Genomic DNA, 24,008 nt, shown 5'->3' on the forward strand with positions numbered 1-24,008 from the left:
GTCATAGTAAACTTTAAAGATGTGTAGTATATGTATAAACACACATCCATACCTGTACACACACCACTTTGGCTGTAAATCAGGAGAAGTACAATCCAACATTAAGAACTTTAGCAATGCTATTTTTGCTCAATTTTAATTTTATTTTGAAAAAAAAAAGGTTGGTTTGGTCTTTGTTATTTTATGCAACATTAAAAAACGGAGTTACCTTTTAAAAAAAATAACTTCCTTAATGTCTTGACTAAATTAATAGACACATGACAGAAGGGTGATGGAGTGAAAGCAATCTGATCTGAATGTTTGCTACCAAGGCAAGAATAAAGATCCAAGTCACGGCAATTTTCTTTAGTTAGCTTACAATGGGAATTTACAATTTGGTAATATGTGAATTGCGAGAGCCTTGAACTATAATTTCACTTTCCCCAGTCTGGTATTCTTCAGATGCGCTGGAACTGCAATTTGCAGAATTCCCAACTAGCAAGTATGAAGATCAGGATGGGTAGGAATTCTGGGATTCACAGCTCTGGATACAGCATCCAGTGAGGACTATCAATGGAAAGTTGGGCAGCATGTAAATTTAATGAATTATTATTATTCTGAATAAAAACACATGATAAAATACAATTACATGGTGAGCATTGTGACCCAGCAGTATGGCAAATAAATATCAAATAATCTGTAAACAGGCAGAGCTTACATTTTCAACATTTATTTCACTATCCCTTCAATGGATTTCATGTATGTAAACTCCAAGGACTATTTGTATTCAGACTTGTATTTGTCTGCCAATGCTCTAGTTCAGGGGTAGGCAATCTTGGCTCTTTTAAGACTCGTGGACTTCAAGTCCCAGAATTCCTGAGCCAGCCATGCTGGCTCAGGAATTCTGGGAGTTGAAGTCCACGAGTCATAAAAGAGCCAAGGTTGCCTACCCCTGCTCTAGTTGCTGAAATAATAATGGAACCCCTTAACAAAATCCTTACAGCCTATTTTTTCCAATAGATTTTCTTTTTATAAACCATCTCCATTATTCCAACCCCATTCTGGGCTCCACAGATGTGAGGTGGATTTTACATAACTAGAAGCCAATGTCAATGCTGCTAATATTGAATATTCTTGCTTTGACAATATATGCAGAACTGTCTGGTATTTTTAGAGTTAAATCAGGTGACAGGGAAAGGGGAGGAGAATATAAGGAAAGCCCGGGAGGAAGTGAATCTTTGCCCTCCAAGTTAATTGGAAGATGTGAATCATGACCCCAAAATAGGGGAGGGGAAATGCCTGGAATGTTATGAGCAAAGGAAGGGAAATTCAGATCTTAGCATCCACCATGTTGTGCTGACACTCTGTAATACTAATAAAAGTTTTTTAGGTTAAAAAAATGCCTGAAAGTTCTTTGAAGTGTTTTGTTAACCAGACACATGACAGCCATATTAAAAAGGGGTGGTGATATCTTTCAGGAAAAATGCTTATCATAACCATAATCTTACATTGCACAACCTTCCACAGGGGTAAAGGGTGGAAGCCATAATTTCAAGATAGGGAAATCCCATTACATGTCCTCTTCCATAATTCAGTTTATGGTTAGAGACAGACCCAATTCAAGACATCAAGTAATTTAATTTGCAATTTACTTATTCTAGAGTGCATAGAAAAATAGGTTGAATGTGGAAGGAAGAGCTAGGATTTTCTTTACTTGCAAAACAAGGTAGAGTAACAAGGAACAGATAACGAAGAAGGGAATTTCCAGAGCCTGGAGTTCCTCTGCTGCATCTTGAAGTTGAAAGCATGCCAGAAAGGTCCAAAGACGTTGCTTCTCAGCCTCAGCACTCCTGTTGAGCCAGAGTGTTCTCAAATTAGGAGTGCCATCTGGGAAAGAAATCCATTACAGGGGTCACCATCACAGAAGCAAGCTATGGAAAGTAAGGCCATGGCATTTCAATGAGAAACCTCAAGCTTGCAATAACTGTAATGAGCTACTAAGAGTATCAGAGAAGGGAGCTGTGACAGGTAGTCCTCAACTTACAACAGTTCATTTAGTGACTATTCCAAGTTACAACGGCACTGAAAAAAGTGAGTTATGATTGTTTCTCACACTTACAACCATTGCAGCATTCCCCCATGGCCACATGAGTAAAATTCAAACACTTGGGAACTGACTCGCATTTATGATGCTCGCAGTGCCCCGGGGGGGTGTCACGTGTTCACCTTTTGCAACCTTCTGACAAGCAAAGTCAATGGGAAAGCCAGGTTCACTTAACAACCGTGTTACTAATTTAACAACTGCAGTGATTCACTTAACAACTGCGGCAAGAAAGGTCATAAGATGGGGTAAAATTCTCTCAAATGTCTCATTTAGCAACAAAAAATTTGGGCTCAATTGTGGCTGTACGTTGAGGACTCACCTGTACTGAGATCAGAACACCTGCTCTGGTTCTTTGTGAATTGCTGCACTGGTGCTATGAGGCTGCATGTTAGAGGGCAGAGGATTATGAAGCTGAAATAATTTGCACAATTCCCCAAATAAATTTGTTGCCATATGTAAATAACATAACTCCACTGAAAATGTAACAAATACTTGGCAGAGGGGGAGCCACTTTGCCTTTTCTCATAGTATTTTGATCTGGAACCCAATCATTTATGAAATGACCTCGGAAGGATCCATTTTAACCTTTCATTTTTCTTCACCACACACGTCCCCTCCATGACAATCATCTTTGTATTTTGCATACAGTTACAATTTCAAACATGCGGCTAATTGATAGTCTTCTTCCTTGAAAGAGAGAATCTTACAGATCTTTATAGCATCTACCAACTGGTTCCACCCCTCTGCCTCACCCCAATGTGGCTTTATTCCTCTAGCATGGAAGGGGTCAGAAAAGCGAATAAACTGTCAAATGTGGCATTCTGCTGATACAGGGTGATCATAACATGCATTTGTAAACTGCAACTGAGGTTCCCTGCTGCATCCCACTCAATGGCTTTTGATACAGTCAAAAGAAATGTGGGCACTCTGCAGTGCATATATTTTCTCATTCATTTCAAAAGTGGCTGATCACGGAGTATTAAAGAATGGGAGAGGGCATCCTGCTTTTTTATAAAATAGCAAACCACATGTTCACATGTGTACCTGTCTAAGCTTTAAGATTGCACCATTTGTCCTTTATAACAGTATCTATTTTACAAGAGGATTTAATCTGCATTTTGGAAATAGTCTCAAAATAAAGACACAATGCCTTATTAACTCTATTACCTAAGGGATAATTAGAGAATGCAAAACCAGAGTACCTCCATGAAGCTATTATATATTTAACAAGAACACTTTTAAGTCTCTTATATTATACTGCATTTTATATCTCTTATAATGAGATACTGCCTCCCCAAAACAAAGTTTCAAATGTTACTGTTTATCATTTTAACTGCCAAAATACTGATGAATATGAAATTAAAATTTGACATCTAGTAAGTGAATAATTTCTTGCCAGACAGTATTTTAATTCTGTATTTCAGATAAACCATTTTAAGACCCAATTGTCCAAGCTACATTTGGTAGCTTATCTTTTTTCTTTTTTCTTTATTGTTACAAACAGAAGTTGCATTCCTCTGAATAAACTACTTGGCTGCTATAAATGATTGCAGTGTTAAGATATAACTGAGTGAAAAAAGAGCCTGTTTATTTAGCAAACAAAACTCACTTAACCAAATGGTATTTTTTTCTGAAGATCCAAAACAGAAAATAAATATTTTGTTCTTCACCCTTAAGACTAGTTTCTTTCCAAGTGTGAATTTTCTTAAGTATAAGGCCCCAGGTTTAAAGAAAATGTGTACTTTCCCACCCAAAGCTGTATGGAGTTCAGGAGTATTATTGCAAGAATATCTAAATATCCCACAATTAAAGACATTTCTGTTTTTTCTGTCTTTCACTCTTTATATATATTGCTAGAATTTTTCTTTTCTTTTCTAAAAGAACAAAGATCATATGGGCAAATTTCTGCAGGGGCCTTTGAACTGAGAAGCAATTCAGGAATACTTTTAATTAACAAAATAAGACATGAGCAAAAAGTAATAAAACAGAAAAAGGAGTTCATCATTAAGAGCTAATGTGACAGTCTTCAGGTAACCTCTGACACTAATAATGGTGGCAATAACATAAATATTTTAGGAGGCAATCTTAAATGTGTTCGTGCAAAAGCCTTACTGAATTCCACAGGGCTTTCTTCCTAATAAATATATTTAATATTGCAATCTAGGCTATTGAGGAATAAGTCCCACTAAAATATTATATAAAATCTCAAATCTTTACATCCCTGAACAGCCTGAGGTATGATTATCTGAAAAAAGATTTTGTCCCATGTATACCAACACAAACTCTTCAGAAGTCCTTTTCCAGATACCGCTGACAAATCTGATGAGGCAAGTGGCTATTAAGAACTGGGCCTTTTCAGGAGTATCATATTAGTGTTTGAATGCTGGGCTAGACAGTTACTGGGGTCTCTACTTTTTAGAACCAAATAAAGCTTATCGGTCTTTTTATTCAGAGAAGTCAAGATCAGACGTTCAAATTTTAGAATGTGAACTTTAGGCGAAGGAGAAAGAGCATATTGATTTTTCATGAAGGCTAATAAATGCCTTAGAGTCCTGGCTCACAATTTTCTATCTGATTCTGTCCAGGATTTTAGCGGGGAAAAAAATAGATTGTAGAACCCTCAAATGATGCTCATTTCCTTGTAGGTTGCTACACAGCTGCTTGGCAATCTTCCTTGCAAGCATCTTAATGTGCTCTCACCAAAGAATTACCGGTATGTAAGATATAGATATACAGTTGATATGGAATGCTGCTATTGACATTGGTCTTAGATTGAAGAAACATGTCCCTTGAGAATTAGCATCTGTCAATACCTCATGCAAATATACGTAGTACAAAAGTTTTTTTTTCTACTAAATCAAATTTAAAAAAATCAGAAAAAAAATCATTAGGTCTACCAATTTAATTACAACTCAGTAAATTAGTAAAGGCTGGATTGGATTGGACCAGTCACAATATGGTTTTCTTGCTATGGATTATTATTTTCTGGAAGCCAAAAATGTTGTCTTATTAAATAGACATTTATTAAGCAAACTATGATTAGCATGAGGTTGTGAGTTTAATCGTTGTTAAATAGCAACAAAGTTTAATGGAACATGATTTGAACTAGTTTTGTTTTGTCCTGCGTGCAACTACATGTATGTGTGTTGATTCCAAAAAATACTGTTTAAACAAATGTGAACTTAAATTTGTTTTCCTTCATTGACTTCAACTGAAATGCAGTAGTAAAGCATTTTATTTAATTTAAAGTGTCCAGTGCTAAACTCCTTATTTGGTGAGTTATAGTTTCATCCTGCAGAAAAAAAAGAGCATGAGAAAATTTCAGGCATACAAAATTAGACGGCTCACTTTTTAGAAAAAAATACTTGCTTTGGAATATTGTACTAAAAATGAACTGGAACTCTTCTGGACTAGTCTGAAAAAGAACACGGAAATAGCAAACACTGCTCAGAGGCAACCTGTACTATAAATCCTCCTTTTCAGGGAATGTTTTATTGAAATTTCTCATGCTTGGTGTTGTTGCAGCCATAGAAGGAAAAAATAGCAGAGTATAAAATTCTTTCCAAATGCTACGTGCTGCCTGCAAATAAAAAGCATTTTAAAAAAAAGCTATCCCATTTTTCACCATGTTCAATCCTCTCTCTAGATTTAGGGCAGATATTGTCTGCCCTAATTGAAATTGACTCACTCCCACCCAAAGAATAGTCCATTCCTCAGCAGTCCGGGTATTTGTAGCTGGCCCAACAAGAGAAACAGGCTCAGTTTTTAAGATTTCTTAATTTCAAGGCATATTACTCAGGCAGAGTATTGAGAACAAAAATGAGAATTAGAATTAAGAGTTCATCCAGCCCGACTTTTTAAAAAAAATATCAAGAAATTTAAGAAAAAGCTGACTCTTCTCACTTTAAAATAGGATAACGATAAATATTTTAATCTATTTACATATGATAATTGACTCTTGCTTCCTCCCCTTATGTTTTACTTAAAAACAGTGCTGTTTGATTTTTTTAAAAAATTATTATAGAGTTGTTCTTTTGGTTCTTGATATATGGAATTTTACTGATGTTTATTATGTAACAGTAACAAAGTTGGAAGAGACCTTGGAGGTCATCTAATCCAACTCCCTGCTCTCGTAGGAGATCCTTACTATTTTTGATAAATGCTTGTCCAGTCTCTTCTTAAAAGCCTCCAGTGATGGGGCACCCACAACTTCCAAAGGCAATTTGCTCCATTGATTAAGTGTTGTCATGGTTAGGAATTTTCTCCTTAGTTCTAGGTTGCTTGTCTCCTTGGTTAGTTTCCATGCATTGTTTCTTATCCTGCCTACAGGTGCTTTGGTAAATAAGTTGGCCCCTCTTCCTTATGGCAGCCCTGGAAGACTGCTATCATGTCACCCCTGGTCTTCTTTTCACTAGACTAGGTATCTCCAGTTCTTCATATGTTTTAGCTTCTACGCCCCTAATCATTTTTGTTGCTCTTCTCTGAATTCTTTCCAAAGACTCAACATCCTTCTTGTATTATTGTATGTTTTTGTATTATTATTGTATGTTTAGAGGTCACAAGCTTTTCTGAGACTTACAACATCTTCTTAGCATACACTACAATTAAAACAAATATGTAACTTGACTTCTCAGAAATGCCTGATTCTCAAAACTACAACGTCTGATAGGATATTTTTCAACACACATTTTATATTTAGTTCACATTTTAACACAGAAGGAAATCTTGTTCTACCTGGAAGTTGTTTGGGTTGCACTAGGTCTGGCTGCTGCAGGGAATTTCCAGCATAGACAAACCACTCCTTGACCACAGGGTAAGCTCCCCTGGCATCTAAAGAATAAAGAATTGGTTCAATGAGTTTAGATGAGAACAGACATTGTACTATTTGTAAACCTTTAAACAGAAGGGTATGATGATTTAGACTCAATTCTCATATCAACTTAGAATAGATTAAACCCCAATGGACCTTATACATTTTTTTCCAGAATAGTACATTTAAAGCCGAGATTCCCAGAACTTTTGCCATCACACCTTCCTTTATCGTAATCTTAATGTACCTGCTTCCCCTAAAAATCCAAACACCAAAATGGAGAAAAATAAATAAAAAATGCACTGAAAACTTTGGAAACATTTATGGTAACAACATCACTAAAAGGGCCTTCACACCTCCCCTGGACTCTGTCTGCACCTATCCAAGGGAGGAACACAGTATTCCATATTTCAGGAGCCAGTATTGGTCTGTTAACCTGGGAAGAATCCAAGCAGTCCTTAAGGAAGCAAACTGCTGCATTCTGTCTTTTCAAAATACAGTAGGTGATGTATTGAGATTGCTTATTATTAGTATTGTATATTGCCATAATCAACATGGATTTCGCAATGATTAAAACTAAATCTCTTTGATTGTTCTGCAATTTTCAGTACCACTGAATGTGGTATCCCTCTTGATCATCCAGGAGGGTCAGGAAATAGGGCATGTGACTTTGCAGATTTCAGGTCCCATCTGCCAAGTAAATTTCAGATAGGGCCCCTTGCAAAACAGATATTCCTCAAAACAGGAAAAAAAATCTGCACAGTGCCTATTTGAATTCAGCATGTCAAGAGTTTTTGTGTTACCCCACATCAAAATCGTGCAAAATTACCATCGGTTTTGAGCTGTCACGATCCAAATGGACAGAAAAGAAGATTCAGTGGGCTGCATGCTGTCCTGAGTATAAAATGCTCACCCTAGTCCTACATCAGGAACAAAGGAACTGTGAAATTGTCCTTAAAAAAAAGTGCCATGTGCTTTTGAAGGATGCAATCAAATCTTCACATGGATGTTATTAGCTGCTGAAGTCTACAGCTTGTATCGAAGATATGATTATTCACGCATGCAGCATTTCAAAACTGTTGCCAACTGAGGGACTATTGGGGTTTCCCCCAAACAAAGTTTAACTTCAGAGCATGCTGGAGCCTTAGAACCTCTCCTTCCCTTTTTAATATTCCATGAGGGATATTCCATTCATGATAAAGGCTACGTGGTATATGGAAACCATTGGTAACAAACCACTTCTTAGCCAAAGATGATAAGCCTTCTAACATTCGTGTTACTCTTGAGACATTGCCAGAATGGAATGGAATTAAAAATAAAAGTAATAAAATTATATGAAACTGAAGGAAGGAATGATGTATTGTACAGAAACAAAATTATAGCATTTTATCAAAAATGCAGAAATGGAACAAAAAAACATAAAAGTTAGTGTCCAAGAGGGAAAAAAACCTATGCTATGAAAATGTTGACAAATGTTAAGGCTGCATCTGTAGAGATGCAGCTGGAAAAATGTTAAAATCTGAATGTGGTTTCTAACAGAGTGGTTGGGTAGCTTGTTTAACGTGTGTGGGAAAGCTGCATTTGTACCTCATGATGGGAACAATGCTGTACACAAAGGAGAAAGTAATACAAAACGGAAAGGGGGTCAGTTTTTCAATTGTAACTGGGAATATATTGAGCAGAAATCTGATTGAAATAACAGAATAAATAAGTGAGCAAAACGTGTAACATTTATTTATTTAATTTATTTATTTAATTTAATTTATATGCCGCCCTTCTCCCAACAGGGACTCAGGGCGGCGCACAACATATTTAAAACCAGAACGTATATACAATCCCCCCCTTAAAACCGAATTAAACCGAATTTTAATGTTGCGTCTTCCGAATATTTAAAACCCAATATAAAATCCACCCTAGGTCAGGTCCGCTTGCTGAAAGAGCCATGTCTTGAGGGCGCGACGGAAGGTAAGGAGATCCGGAATTATCCGGATCTCGGGGGGGTAGTTCATTCCAGAGGGTAGGGGCACCCACAGAGAAGGCCCTCCCCCTGGGGGTCGCCAGCCGACACTGCTTGGCCGACGGCACCCTGAGGAGACCCACTCTGTGGGAGCGTACCGGTCTGTGGGAAGGAATCTGCGGCAGAAGGCGGTCTCGGAGGTATGCAAAAAAAAATCTTACACCCAGCAAGGGTATGCAGGCCATGTTTTTGGACACAAGTGTGTAATGGGAAAAAGTATGAATGTGAGAAATGCATTGCATATATGTTTAGAGAAAGTAATAAAACAAATACGTTTAAATAAAATTTAAATAAAATTTAAATTAAAGGTTTTTAAGAAGAGACTGGACAGCCACTTGTCTGGAATGGTATAGGATCTCCTGCTTAAGCAGGAGGCTGGACTAGAAGACCCCCAAGGTCCCTTCCAGCTTTATTCTATTCTAAATTCTGAAACATTTGGCATGATTACAGGGTTGATGATTGCTTGATCAATGTTGTGAGAATGGCATATGATGGAACTAAAGTATGCCGGAGAATAGAATAATTAGTGAATGGTTCAGTACTCAGCTGGAAGTAAGTCAAAGGGTATTCCCTTGGCTCTTTAATGCATTTATGAATACAGTACATTCACAAAGAATTATTTGTGGAGGTGTTTGGCTGGGAACATGAAAGTACAAGTATTTTGTAGCAGATAATACCACGTTAGCTGGCAAACTGAGTGAGAGGTATCTATTTGAAAATTAATCTATCAAAGATCAATATAGCTGTGTTCCATATACCTGGAATAAAAATGTATGTTTCCAAAAATTAAAAAATCATATTGTTTCTGTTTCATCCCAGGTTTTGTGCTAACTAATATAACTGTGCAATCCATTTGCAGAATTGCTTCACCTTACGTTGCACTATTTGTTTCTGTTAAATTTCTACTAAAATTTGTTTTCCTTCATTATTATTCTAAAGATAATTTTGAAAAAAAAAAAGAGTTAATATCTTAAGGACAACTTTCCAATCTCATTTAGGATTATTATTTCAACACTCTGGAGGAAAGTACACATTTTTGTTAAAGAAACATTTTAAAAACTCTGTTGTACTAGGCTACACTGTTTTGCTCTGCTTGCTAATTATTAACAGCTTTCATAAGTATTTGATTATGGAGGGTTTTACAAGATCTCCTTAAAAGGTTCAAAAATGCACCAGCCTTCAAGTGCACACCATTTCCTTCAATTATTTCCAATGGTCTTCTTCTAACTAATTACATGTGGCTTGCCTACAGTATCAAGGACTAAATCTTGTATTTAAGTGAGCCTTGCATTTAGAAACTGCACAAATAACTTTTTCAAAACTTGTGCATAAGGATGTGACCTAATTGTAGTTCACTACTCCCAGCTTCAAGGATTCAATAGTACATTTCTGTTGCACCTTTTACCTTTTGCAGATTCCAGCAGGATAGAATAGATGTGCTGGCGAGCAGGGCAGTAGATAAGTGCCTGTCCAGGAAGTGATGTATCATATTCATCTTCCAACGTGTTGCTGCACTCAATTTCTGCACAGCTTAGGATATTGTATATCATATGATTTTCGGCTCGCATGTGTTGTTCTTTAGCTATCTGTCACAAGCAGAATAAAAAGAAACATTTGCTTTTGCTGTTGTCATTTTACGCTTAAGACTGAGATGGACTTCAGAACACGCTTTTAATTCTTTTTCTTTTTTTTCCAGTTTATGAGTGCCACAGAGACCCTAGAAGTGATGTGACATCTAGAGGGAATGAAATTTTCAGCCCTTTTGTTATGGAAGACTAAGATAAAGCAGGTGGACTAAACCTAGCATTTATTTTCTGTATTTATGTTAGTGTTTGTTTCATTGACGTTTGCAAAAAAAAAAAAAGCATACCATCCAAAATAGCCTCTTGTGTCACCTTCAACACAATTGAACTGTTCCACAAAGGCCATAAAAATGAACCTAAGGGCCATAAGTGGACTGAGTTGTATATCATCGGGAGACTAATGGGGATTTAATGCAAAAGGAGAACAGATTATCCTATACAACATATAGAAGTATTAATAGTCAACGTGGTAGATAAAATATCCATCTGTGTAGGCAAAGAACCAGCTCTTTGTGATTGCCTGAATTCAGATAACCTAGGTAAGGAATTACCTGAAAGATCTCTTGATCTAAACAAATAGGGAAATCTTTCTTCTGCTCTGCTGCTAAATGTAATGTAGATGTAAAGTCACAAGGAAGCCACGGAGAATGCTGTCCAGGCAACAGATAAGATTCTATTCCTTTGCGCAATATTAATTTGTCTGATCCCAAAGGCAGCATTTTTTCCAGATCCATCAAACTCTCATAGACATGTGGAATAGCTGAAATATAATTTGCCACAGCAAGAATAATATCTCTTTTCTTGTCACAGCTTTGCCTTTTTGCCTGATGAGAAGATAAACATTGATTCCGAAAAGTTTCCATAGCTCTTTCTGGGACAGTGTCTGTGCCAAGGAGACAAGCAAAAAGGGGAAGGTCTGGGACACTGAGACCAAGCCAATGGCAGAGATTTTGTCTTGAGTACATTACTGTTTCCAGTGAATCCAAGTGTAGCTTACTAATGGAAAAATAAGGAACGGTATCATAAATCAGGTAATCTGTGTCTTCTCCAAGAATTCCCATGCAATTGTTCTTTTGTGCATAAGTTGCTATTTCATAGTCTGCTTCTTGCAATGAACATATCGTCTCCTGACCAAGAATTTTCAAGGCAAAACGTGTAAATGTGGCCAGCCCAGATGGTATAAAGAACATTCCTCTTCCAGGTTGTTGCTTATTAGCTTTGATGAACTCAAAGATCTTAGCTATTTCTTTGTTATTTCTCAGTCTTCGTTTGATCCATTCATTTCGCTTTTTTTGCTCTACAAGGCCATCAAAACAGAATACTAGTTTGATACCAGCAGTTGTAAAGCGATTTACAAAACTATCCAAATTGGAAAGATATTCACGCCATTGGCCCCCACAGACCCAAGATTCTGGTGTATACCATTGTCGAAGACAAGACATAGCATCTACTACAAGAACAGGAACAGATCCAGGATAAGTCCTACAATGGTTTTCAGCCACTTCTTTCAGATTTATCACTAGGCATCCATCCGGACAGGCAGTGACCACAAACGAATACAAGCCTTTAACACCCATACTTGTATTGCATGGAAAACTCTTTTTCTTCCACCAGCTAAAAAAGAGAAAGAAGAGAATAGTTGTTATAGTTGTTTACTAAGTGCAATTTTTATCCATTTCAATTTCATCCTAAGGAGAGATAAGATGATAGGATTTTAAAGAAGTGTTCTATTAAGCTGAAAATGACGAGCTCAGCATTATTTTTCACTCTTTAACATACAAATGATTTTCACAAATCTTCAGATAATATTTTTATTCACAGTACCACATAAAAGATCAAAGAGTCTTTACATTTTGAGAAATATGTTTAATTTTGGGAAGTATATACTGTTTTTCAGTGCTTTTTTTGAAAAAAAAAAAAGGTGCCGGAACTCACACATGTCATACAACCGGCCTTGCCTACCCTACAAGGTTCCATCCAAAAAAGATGCCGGAACTCCGTTCTGGGCGTTCTATGACAAAAAAAGCCCTGCTGTTTTTGAAAAATGTTGAGGAATGCTTTCAAGGGTATGATAAAGTCAAAGTAAATGTGAACTTTAAAAATAATGTTAGACATGTCATATAAGGCAAAATTGTCTCCTAAAATGCCTTTATGGTTGTCACCCCAAGAAGCTTTTTATAGAAAGGTAATGATAGTTAAGCAAAATTGGTTAACCTATGCTGAATTGCTAAACTTTGTAAAGAAGAATTTAATTTAAAAATAAGAGAAAACTTGGAGTTAAGTTTTATTTGCCATTGGTTTCCCTGTGCTCAGCTAATGGAAAGTTGGATAAAAAGAATTACGATTTGAAAACGATAAAACTGAATTTGATGTAGAACTCTGTACAGATGATGACCATATTATTGTTAGTATGTATAAAGTTATTGAAAATCATACAGAAGATAAACAAGTTATAGACTGTTGGATCAATGGGACAGTATGGGCAAGAATGGATTGAAATTTAGATTGAACTATAATCTTACAGAGAATGTTTATAAAATGATGTTCGTTGGTACTGTATAAATTATCAAGAATGCATAAGGGAATTTCAAATATTTATTGGAATTGTAATCAAACTGAGGGAACAATTTTTCACCTTTGGTGGACATGTAACAAAGCTAGAAAATGACAAGATCAAATATGTATTTTGATGCAGAAGATTTTAAAAGTGAATGTAAAATACAAACCAGAAGCTTTTCCTTGGGGCTTCATGGACAAATAAATAGTAACATTCTATGGGAACTTTGTTTTTATATATGATAATGGCAGTGGGACTTTAATATGCTCAAAGATGGAAGAACTTATAAATACCTACAAAGGAGCAGTGCTTTTTTTGTCATAGAGCGCATGGAACAGCATTCCGGCACCTTTTTTTGAACGGAAGAACCGGTTCCTTCTAAGCTGCCAGTGCGAATACAGTTAATCCCCTAATGCTCTCATGCTTCCCCCTCCCTTCCTGCCTTGCGGGACTCACCTGGAAAAGGTCTGTAGCTCCTCTCTGCCACGGTTCTTGCTGTTGCTATGATCTGAGGCCAGGGGAATCAATGGCTGTGGAGCAATTTTGCAGCCCCCCAGCGGCCCGATCGGGGCTCTGGAGGCCTGAAAAAGACCTCCAGAGCCCAGATCTAAGGCCGCAAAATGATTTTGTGCCTCCCCAGCGGCCCGATCCGGGCTCCGGAGGCCTTTTTCAAGCCACCGAAGCCCAGATCAGGCCGCTGGGGGACTGCAAAATCACTCTGTGGCCATAGATCTGGGCTCCAGAGGTCTTGATGCGTCCCCTGGCCTCAGATTGGAGCGGCGGCAGGAATCGCAGCAGAAAGGAGACAGACCTTTTCCAGGTGAATGATCTGCGCCTCGGAAACTCCCTAAAACGGTTTCTTCTCCCCCCATCCCGCTCTGTAAAGAGCGTTCGACTGGAGCCGGAGCTGTGCATGAGTTCCGGCACTTTTTAATTTTTTACAAAAAAAGCACGGCAGAAGAGGAATGAATAGTGAACCCAATGGAATTGGCAGAGATGACAAAATTGACAGCCTTGTTAGATAGAGCCCAATGTTCAAGTCTGTCAAGATCCTTCTGTATCTTAAGCCTGGAGTGTTGGCTATTCCTGCCAGCTTAGTGTCGTCTGCAAATTTGATGAGTTCCACATCTATCCCCTCATCCAAATAATTGATGAAGATGTTGAAGAGCACTGGACCTTGCTGGCAATTTGCCATTTGTACAAATATAAATATAATGCATTATTGATAGAAGACAATATTTCTAGCTCAGGTTGAACTGTGGGGTTCTTGGTGCTCTCTAAGCTTGGTGGTCTTCTTGAAGACATTTCATTACCAAACTGGGTAACATCATCAGTGCCAGATAGAAGTGTGGTTTGGTCTTAATTTTATATACGGGTGGCTTGCCCTGTCAATATTGGTAGGAGGGGTTCCTTGATTAGGCTGTTGTTTACTATTAGCTTATTTGTGCTGGCATTTCCTTGATTGGGGTATTATTTACTTCTCGATTGTTGGTCTAGTGTTAACGCAGACAAACAATGCAAAAACAGAAAAGTTTTCATAGCATGTACAATGAGAAAAAATTAAATTTCAAATTAAAAATATATTTAAGTCTTTATTATTTTTTTAACCAAAAGCAAGCCTTATAATTCTGGTACAAAAAACAACAACTTCTTTCTTTTATACTACTGAAAATAAAGTCTCCTCATTTCTAATACAGAGTAGAAATTAGCAGCACTTAATTAGTGCCACATCATTCTTTCACACTGCTGATTTCTCACATTTTCATTACTGTACAAACTACTTCGGAAGTGTTATATTCAGTGTCTTCTATTCATGAAGGTAACTGTGGATTTTTAACCTGCAACTTTAAAAGATGCCTCTAGGTTTTCTTTAATCATTTCTACCTCTTATGTGCTACTTTCACATTCCTTTTTACTATAGTGCAAAAATAAATGTTTCAATCGGTCTAGAAACAACATGAAGCTGCTGATGGTTGCTTTCTAATATATTCTTGGGAACACAATATTCTGTTCTTTAATCTGAACACTATTTATGAACTTAGTCTGTGTCACAAGAGTCTTAATTTATAGCTGGTTCTTTATGTGAAAATATCAGAATAAGGAGTTTTTCTTACAATCTGTCCAAGATAGACAACCAGATTTAATTCTAAGTGATAACCAGGATTTTACTATGAGATAATGTGTTGGCTTCCAACTTGGGTGTCTTCAAAACAGGGATGAACCAATTCATATAAAGTAATGGGGATCACTGCTTAAGCCTTGATGATAGCAAGACTACAGTACTTTTGAAGGCCATTTGCTGGGAGACTAGTGGGCTTCCCTGTGAAGTTGCCTGACCATTGTGAGAACAGATTGCTGGATTAAGTAGGTCAGGGGTCCAATAAGGGCAGTGGCAATTTTTATGTTCTTATACTCACCAGACACCGGGGCACTTATAGCCATTATAAATACATGTCAATTGCAAAGTGGCTGAAATTTGATCAACTGACCGTGGAGAGGCTGTGATGGTTGTAAATTCAAGGACCAGTTATAAGTCACTTTTTTCAGTGCTGCTGTAACTCAAACAGTTAGTTGTAAGTCAAGGACCACCTGTACTCAAAATGGCGGTTTTCCCCTCATTCTAAACTCAAAGCTCTTCCACAATAGTCATCACAACTCACTCTGAATGTGAAATAATTGCTTCAGACATTTGGCACACAAAGAGGTCCTTCTCAAAAGCCTGCTGCTGGGTGGGGGAGGGAGCCAGAGATTGTGAGTGTGGCTGGGGAAGCACCATGGGATGTTCAAAATGAGCATCACGTGACCACAGAAAAACAGCCTAGCAGCACTGAAGTAGTCACAATTTCCCCAAATTTCATTAACTCGGGTGTCATGGATCCAATATTTTGGATGTATTCTGCAAGTTAGTCCACTTGAGGTACCTTGGTTCAGAAATTGTTGCCTATCATGCACCATTTCACCAAGTTAGAGGTTACAGAACCAAGAGCACTATACAGACCATTAGTGAGTAAGAACTGGCAACTAGTAGATAAAATACAACAGCAAAGCTGTTCTGGATAACTGTTAATTTAGCAAAGAAACAAAGGGTATACAAGTGCAAGGGAAAGGGAGATTGAACATAAGGAGTTTAACCCATTGATCTACATTAATGCACAAAGTATGGATAACAAGCTAGCTGAAAGTCCTGAAGCACAAATATAATACAAAGGGAATTACCGAAACATGGTAAGATAAATTCTGCCAGTGGAACATTAGGCTTGAGCAACAGCAATATAACTACTGATGTAATGCAGCCCATCAGCAATGAACTCACTTGTCAGAAATCTACTTGGCTGATGGTAGCATTAACGTTGAAAGCACCTGGGCTAAGATAAAAGCAAGCCAAAAGAAGAAATATATTGCTAATAGTCCACTGGAACCATCAAACCAGTCAGAAGGAGATGGAGCACATAAAAACAATTCTGCACTTGCACTAAAGCATCTGTCTACTTGAAGAACACAAGACATCCCAGAAAATATTATGCCATTTCATTTCCACCCTCTGACACCCTGATAGAGTACTAACCAGATGTAATGGCCTCTTTGATTTCCTTTCCTTTACTAGGATGAGAAGGGCTCCAGTCTGCATGTATTTCTAGAGACTTCTGGTTCCTGATTGTCTTTCATACATGTGTTTTATATTTAAAATATAAAACTTTAAATAAAGCAAATAGCATTTTGAAACAAAACTAAAAACAAATACCAACTCCTTTCAGCTCTCTATAAGGACATTTTATTTCAATGGTATTTACTTTTCTTCTGGTTTTTAATCTCAAAGCAAAAATTGTAAAAGGTGGGAATGTTACTTATGAAAAGGGTTTTGTTCATTTGTTGAATGTCTATATCTGGTTTCAAGTGTAAAGGCACAGTAATACAGCACATTTAGCTACTAAGCACAAATGATGTCCTCTCTACCAATAAATAAACTAGATAAATAAGATTAAAATAATGTCAATAGGATATAAGTTCCTACTACATTCAGGAATGTGTGACAACCAAAAATTCAATCAGTGCATAATGGAAATACAATAAAGAAATCAGGAGTTGGATCTATATTTTTCATATATACCATTACATTGTTGGTGAACATCGATCTTCATTTCATTTCATTTTTGACACAAGGGCACATGATGCTAAATCAGAAGTTAATTACAATTTTTGAAAATATCTGGGCATAAATGCCTGGCTGAGCTACGGTGTATAATAATGTTCATGCACCACATTATAGCTTACTGTAATATCTGCATACAATAAAATAGTTCATGTATATTACTCAACAATAAGGAGAACTCAGTTTAGTCTGACATGTTCTCATGCTTACTACTGAGTAAGCCAACACAAGATTTCAGGTTTTGATTGATGCCTAGCCAACAAACTTCATTAAACTTGAAATGTATTTAAGTTTTAAATGTCATCTGATGAGCAAATGTATTTATGATTGCATCTGACCACAGCATGAATGACCAAACTTCCTGACAGTTAGAACAATGAACCAGTGGAACAACCTGCCTCCAGAAGCGGTGAATGCTTCAACACTGGAAGTTTTTAAGAAGAGACTGGACAGCCATTTGTCCGAAATGGTGTAGGGTTTCCTGCCTGAGCAGGGGGTTGGACTCGATGACCTCCAAGGTCCCTTCCAACTTTATTATTATTATTAATAATAATAATAATAATAATAATAATAATAATAATTATTATTACTACTACTACTACTACTACTACTACTACTACTACTACTACTACTACTACTACTACAACAGCCAAGAAAGGTAAATACTCAGACATGCAGCATAATGACCACTGAACCTTTGGCAATTTTGGTTTGCCTTGCACATGCATCACATATAAAAGCACACAAAATTTTGATCACACCCTATGGCTGCCATCTTGACGTTTTCAACCACATCCTGTGGACATCCCTGAAATCTGAGGTCCTGCCTTCCATGCTGCCCCTTGCAGCGTTTTCCTCACCTTGAAAAATATCTCAATGTCCAAGATGCATATTGTTTATAATTGCCTTCAATAAATCATTGCATTTGCTGGAGGCTCCTCCATGGTTCACCCCAAAATACTTAACTCAATGAACCTGGGTTCATTTTCTAGCTGCCCACAACTCACTGGATCCTTACAACACAATCAAGTACAATGTTGCATGAACCCAGCTATTCCCTATTATCATCAGCTCTTAGGTTCTTCTTTGTCTCAGCAGCCCCAAATTCCACGAGCCGGAAGAAACAGGCTTAGTTCTGAGCCGGGAGGGACGGGAACAACCCTGCAAAGGACAGTGTTCCCCTTGGACAGATTGTTAAGCAAAGCCCTTATAGGGGGCTGCAACGTCCTACCAGCCTCCCGGGCAACTCTTGAGTGTACGATTCTCCCAAAAGAGTTTTAATTCCACCCTACAGCATATTCACGACCCTTTATTTAAAAATCTGTTCGTGGGGAAGAAGTATTCTTAGGACAGCAGCCTTAAAATTCTACCTTATGTCTCTTAACTCTCGGGACTCTAGGCCGGAATACTAAGACGTCAACTTAGAGCCAGATACCGGGTTTGCGCTGAACGCTTCCTTTCAATGTATCCCTTTACAGTGCTGTTGACGGAGCGTGCGCACACTTAAAGTCTCTATGGTTCTTTCCCCGGGAAGAGGGGATCGGCGGCGGTCACGTGATCCTCTACTAGACGCTCTCCTTGCCCCTAAAGCATAAAGAGCTGGCGGACGAGAAGGCAGTTGACAAATACAAAATGTAGTGTTTAGAGAAAGGACGTGTGTCTCTGTTACATGCCTCTACAGCGTGGAAGTTAAGTCTCTGGCAGCTACAGTAATTTATAGAAACAGAGCAAGAGCGCAAGAGCGCTCTGCGTGTGATGTCCATACGTAACTTGCTACATTTTGTATAGTTTTTGTTTTGGACATAAATACTATTTTCATATTGTATTTCTCTTAAACAATTAGTTATCCATGTATAACTTTATCTACCCTTCCATTTGAAGCAATAAAATAATGCTTACAGATGTTTTTAATCTCACTTATACATTGTAGTTAAGGTTCCCAGTGAAATAGTTCAGTGCATAAGATGTTTAATGTGAAAAGGCTGACTGTTTTGATGTTAGTCACTGATGCAAGAGGTGAGGAATTGGATATTTCTAAAAAGATGCACGCCCTCAAATATTCTGCTGCTGCAGGATATATTTTTTTTAAAGACTTGTTTAAACAAAGCAACAGGAAAACTATTTTTTGCTTTATTTTTTATTGGGGGCTGTCCCTTTTTTGAAGCTAGGCTTTAAAAAGATGGTTTCCTAGCAGCAGAATGCAGAAGGGCCATTCATACAACAATAGACAGAGGAAAGAAAGAGGCTGGTTTGTTTAAACTGCTTCTGTCTTCATTCACAGCCTGATATCCATGGGCATTGTGCGGGCTACAATGGAGCTAAAGGATGCATTGTGGGTGAAAACAAATCAAAACAGAGGAAGCGATGATCAGAGAAGAGTAGTGGAACAAAATTGTTCCTAAATTAAAATCTTACACCTGAGATTACGATTACTTTTTAGCTGCTTGGCATATTGACTGAAGTTTCTATTAGCTACAGTATTAAAAGTTTAATAAACAAAACTTTACATCAGGACTTTGACCATTTGCAAAAGGCAAAAGGTGCACTCACAGTGATGTTTTGTTCCTTCGCCATTGTCCTAATGTTACAGGAATTTTGCACAAAAGGGCATTAGGAATTTCTCCAGAAAGTTTCCTTATTGGTGATTAGGTAAATTTTTACTAAATTTTAAAATATTATCTATGCCTTCTGTTCCCTTACCATAGCAAAACCATGAGTATCTTTCTGAAATTTTCTGATAATCCCATAATTGACTTCAGTCCAATAGGCAACAGGTGGAAACTTGAATAACTTCACATATTTTTCCAGGGGAAAATGGGCACAGTAGGGAGCCAATGGGAGAATTAGATCAGATGTTATTGCCAATGAAGAAATTAAATAGGGCAGTGCTCAGGGGAACACAGATTAATATATTTAGTGACTTTGCATATACAAAAGCTTACCATTGTAGCCACATCTGAATGCCTATGAATAGTGTGGACCATGTGCAGCCTGTCACTGCAGGTGCCCACATCTGTTCTTCTACAGGCAGATGCTCACAGAAAAAAGACACTCCCCCATTCCAGAAGCGGAGGACCTATATCATTCTCAAACTCTTTCATAATCACATCTGAAAAGGACTGAAAATCACTTTCTGAAAAGAATTTATGCTTTAGATGAAAAACAAAAGTATGAGAAAAGTATTAAAAGTAATTGGTATATTCAAATTTTCTGCAATGACAAAAAAGCAAAAGGTATTTTTAAACAAATTTTGATTTTCTGTGCATTTTAAGTGCATTTAGTTTGAATATAGTTCCAATGAATTCTGAAGAAAATATAATATGTTTGAATTATATTAGCAGAAAAAATGAATAAGTAAATATCTCGTTAATAATGCAATTCATCCCATGCTTAATTGCATATGCAGTAGCAGATCATATTCTCTATTTGCTATTAAAAGCTTCATGTTGAAAAACCTTGTATAAAAATATCTCCTTGGATATGACCTTTGTATGTATTTCACAATGAAGTCTGTACAAGCAGAATAACACATTATTACAATAACAACCCAATATTTAAACTTAATGTTTAATAGAACTAAATGAGATTTTTGAAGTTTAAGTCAAAACAGACACATTAAGAAACTAATATGGTTAAGTTACACAAATAATATACATTGTGATATGTGATAGGTTTGTTAATATTGTTGTAAGCCACCCAGAATATTCCTTCCATAAGATGGGCTGCAAATGATTTTAACAAACAAACAAATATCAATAATACAATACACTAAACATTCTTGATAACTTTTCAGGGTGACATGGGTGGGGCATATTACATAAAATGGAAATATCTTTATGTTAAAACAAGTCTTCCAGATATTAAGATAATATTTTGTTGCTAAGAAAAATTCACATTTCTACCACAGGTAATAAAAAAAAAATCCAAATTGCATGGGAAGTTTTTCAAAAAACATGCGATCCCATCATTTTATTTTTTGTGATGAGTATCACTGAATCTTATAAAGATATTCATTCTAAGGCCTGGTTCTTGTGGCAAACAGTTATTTTTTAAAAGCAATATACTAGCACATGTTCAGAGGGATAATGAACACAATTTAAAAATTCAAACCTACATTTTTACATAAGTTTGAGTCCTGCACATGCTTATTGCTTATCTCCAAAGTTATTGTGTTCACAAGTTATGCCAAGCCATGGTTTAGATCCCCTATTGTCTACAATCACTAGAACTTTTTCATCCACAGTGTGCCTAATGTCTTGCTTACTCCAGGAGTCACAAACATAATCTAAACATGTTATATTGGAGCTTAAATGTTGCTGCATGATTCTAAATATATTTCCTCTGCACACACTTCGTTTAAAGCAAGTCCAACGTGGGAAGATAGGATTTCAATACAGTTTATTATGTGAGTTCCATGAACAGATTGCACTTCAGATGCCCTTATATAGTGAACTTTATTGTGTTGTATTCTTACTCTTTTTATTTTGGTTTATAACAGATATTGTTAACTGCTTTTTCTGGTTTTAATGGGGGAGGGGGGATTGTACCTTGCTCTGGATTCTTAGAGGAGGAAAAAGTTGATACTAATGATTATACTAATGTATACATAAGGTCTGGCTGTGGCTTCTTTTGATTTCTTAAGAAATTGTGGACTCTAGATTTAACAGTCTAGAGCCCATCCCTCTTTTCAATAATAATAATAATAATAATAATAATAATAATAATAATAATAATAATAATAATAATAATAATAATAATAATAATGATGATGATGATGATAAGTCAACAAGCTCATCTGCTAGTGAAATATTCTAACAACAAACCAGTGCTTTTGTTCCTATTGCAGCCATATAATATATCTAATTAGAATGGGTACAAAAATCAAGCCTGAGTGAGCTCACATCATCTGATGACATCACAGATGTTCTAGAGAAGAGTTTTATAAGCAAAAATTGCTGCCAAGTTATTGTTTATGTGACAAAGGAAAACTTATTTCTAAAATATGTTTAATTTTTATTTAGTTTCAGGTCAGAGTCTGTTTTAGGTTATACTTGAAAGCCTAAAATTGTAGGCCCTCTACAGTACAAGAGGAAAAATGAGAGGAGAGCTCTAATTTTACATGTTTTGTACATGTAATATTTTAGTAGATTGCAAGTAGATTGAAAACATATTTGATAAATTGTGATAATATTTTTTCTTCCTAGTGTTTTCCTTTTTTCAGATCAGCCAAATGTTATAGGAATTGACCAGCTTGTTGTCAGGCATCATGGACTGAGAGAGAATGAATGGCCCAAGGTCAACCAGCTGTCTTACATGACGCTAAAGTGGGATTAGAATTCAGCCAGTCTCCTGGCTTCTAGCTTGGTGCTTTAACCATTAGAAAAAACTGCTCTCCTATTTGATACATTTTGAAATGATCTACGAAAAGTATTGTTTAATGTGAAAATTTGGATTTGGAAAAACAGTCTACAATGCAGATTTTAGGACCACATTTCTGCCCACCATGGGCAAAATGTGCTGGAATAAACATTCTAAGAGGAAGCATTCATACCATTATTTGCATCCAGTTCTTTCCAATTATTAATTTTACTTGATTTCTTTCCTCCTTTTCTCCCATTAACCTGTTGGGTGGTTAAGGTGCGTTAAGTCCAGGGAATCAACTCAGATCAACTCAAATACTAGGTAGATAATGAATGCATTATGCATTATGCATCCAAGTATCCCCCTGCCCCCTACCCACCAAGAAATCTACACTTCCATCTTCCGCTGGGGAGCCCTACAAGCAATCTGGGGAGAAGTTGATACAGGATCCTGTGGGAAATAGCATCCTGCCTTAGTAGGTGGACCTGCAATGTTTACTAAGCCTCAGAGAGGTCTCTTCTCGTGGCCCTGGCAACTAGTTTTTGATTTGCTCAGCACCCCCCCCCCCCAGATGCTCCCTGGGTCGATGTCCAGGCACGCGACTGACCTCAGGTTGGGGGGGGGAAAACCAACCCAAAGTCCTTTCTGAGATGGAGAATTTTTTTTGGGGGGGGGGGGAAATGGCCCTAAGTAGGCTCCTCCAATGGCGCAAGTTTATCAGAAACTAAAAAAATCGGAAGGAGAGAGCGAGACTTCCTAGCCAAATGTTCCTTCCTTCTTTCCTTCCTTCCTAATTCAAAGACTTCTCCCTGGACGCCCTTGTCAGGGCCACAGCCTAGGCTGGCCCCCCGATCAGATTTGCTGAAGCAAGGGCCGGAAAGAGCAGCTGGCGGCAGCAATCTGATGAAGAAACAAAGGAATGCCGCGCCGGTTCTGGGATCCCAGGTAAACACGCCTGCTTTATTACGGAGAGGACAGGAGCAGATGATTTGCGATTGGAAAACGGGGAGGGAGAGGCGGAGAGAGGGAGAAGCGGAGCCGGGGGGGGGGAGTCGCGGGGGAAAGGGGGGGGCGGCCGCAGGGAGCTGGTGCTTATCTGTCATCTGGCTTCTGTGTGCCAGCTGAGCCACGCGACCGCCCTTTCTTATTCTAATCAGCACATGCCTTTACAACTTTCGACAAACCTGCAGAGCAGGCGAAACTTATTCAGCCGGCTCTCTCAAAATCAATACGTGGGCTCCAACCTTTCCAACGTGGGTATGTGGGAAAGGGAAGCCCTAATTCGGTGGGTGCCGGCTCACTGTGATCCCCATTTTCTCCCTTCCCCAACTCTCTCTCTCACCCATTTCATTTTTGCAGCGTGTGAAAGTCCTGAGTGGCTGGTGTACCAAGTCTGGGGAGAGGATTCCTTTCCCACATTAATTCTCAGTGACCTGCACGTGTGAAG

At 37.6% G+C, this 24,008-nt stretch overlaps 1 protein-coding gene across 1 annotated transcript in view; it reads right to left on the reverse strand.

Moving 5' to 3' along the window:
- The window catches only part of FAM120B (family with sequence similarity 120B), a 36,739-nt gene extending 20,100 nt beyond the window's left edge, over nt 1-16,639 (reverse strand). The window contains exons 1-5 of the mRNA XM_015819046.1: nt 16,616-16,639; nt 11,045-12,107; nt 10,316-10,496; nt 6,818-6,913; nt 1,694-1,866 (exon numbers count right to left, since the gene is read on the reverse strand). Of these exons, the coding sequence (XP_015674532.1) occupies nt 1,694-1,866; nt 6,818-6,913; nt 10,316-10,496; nt 11,045-12,070 (1,476 nt within the window). The 5' untranslated portion in view covers nt 12,071-12,107; nt 16,616-16,639. The remainder of the gene's footprint in view (nt 1-1,693; nt 1,867-6,817; nt 6,914-10,315; nt 10,497-11,044; nt 12,108-16,615) is intronic.
- Between the last annotated feature and the right edge of the window lie 7,369 nt (nt 16,640-24,008).

This window comes from Protobothrops mucrosquamatus, unplaced genomic scaffold (assembly GCF_001527695.2).
Source record: "Protobothrops mucrosquamatus isolate PMUCROS unplaced genomic scaffold, P.Mucros_1.0 scaffold853, whole genome shotgun sequence".
In the NCBI taxonomy this organism is placed as follows: Eukaryota; Metazoa; Chordata; class Lepidosauria; order Squamata; family Viperidae; genus Protobothrops; species Protobothrops mucrosquamatus.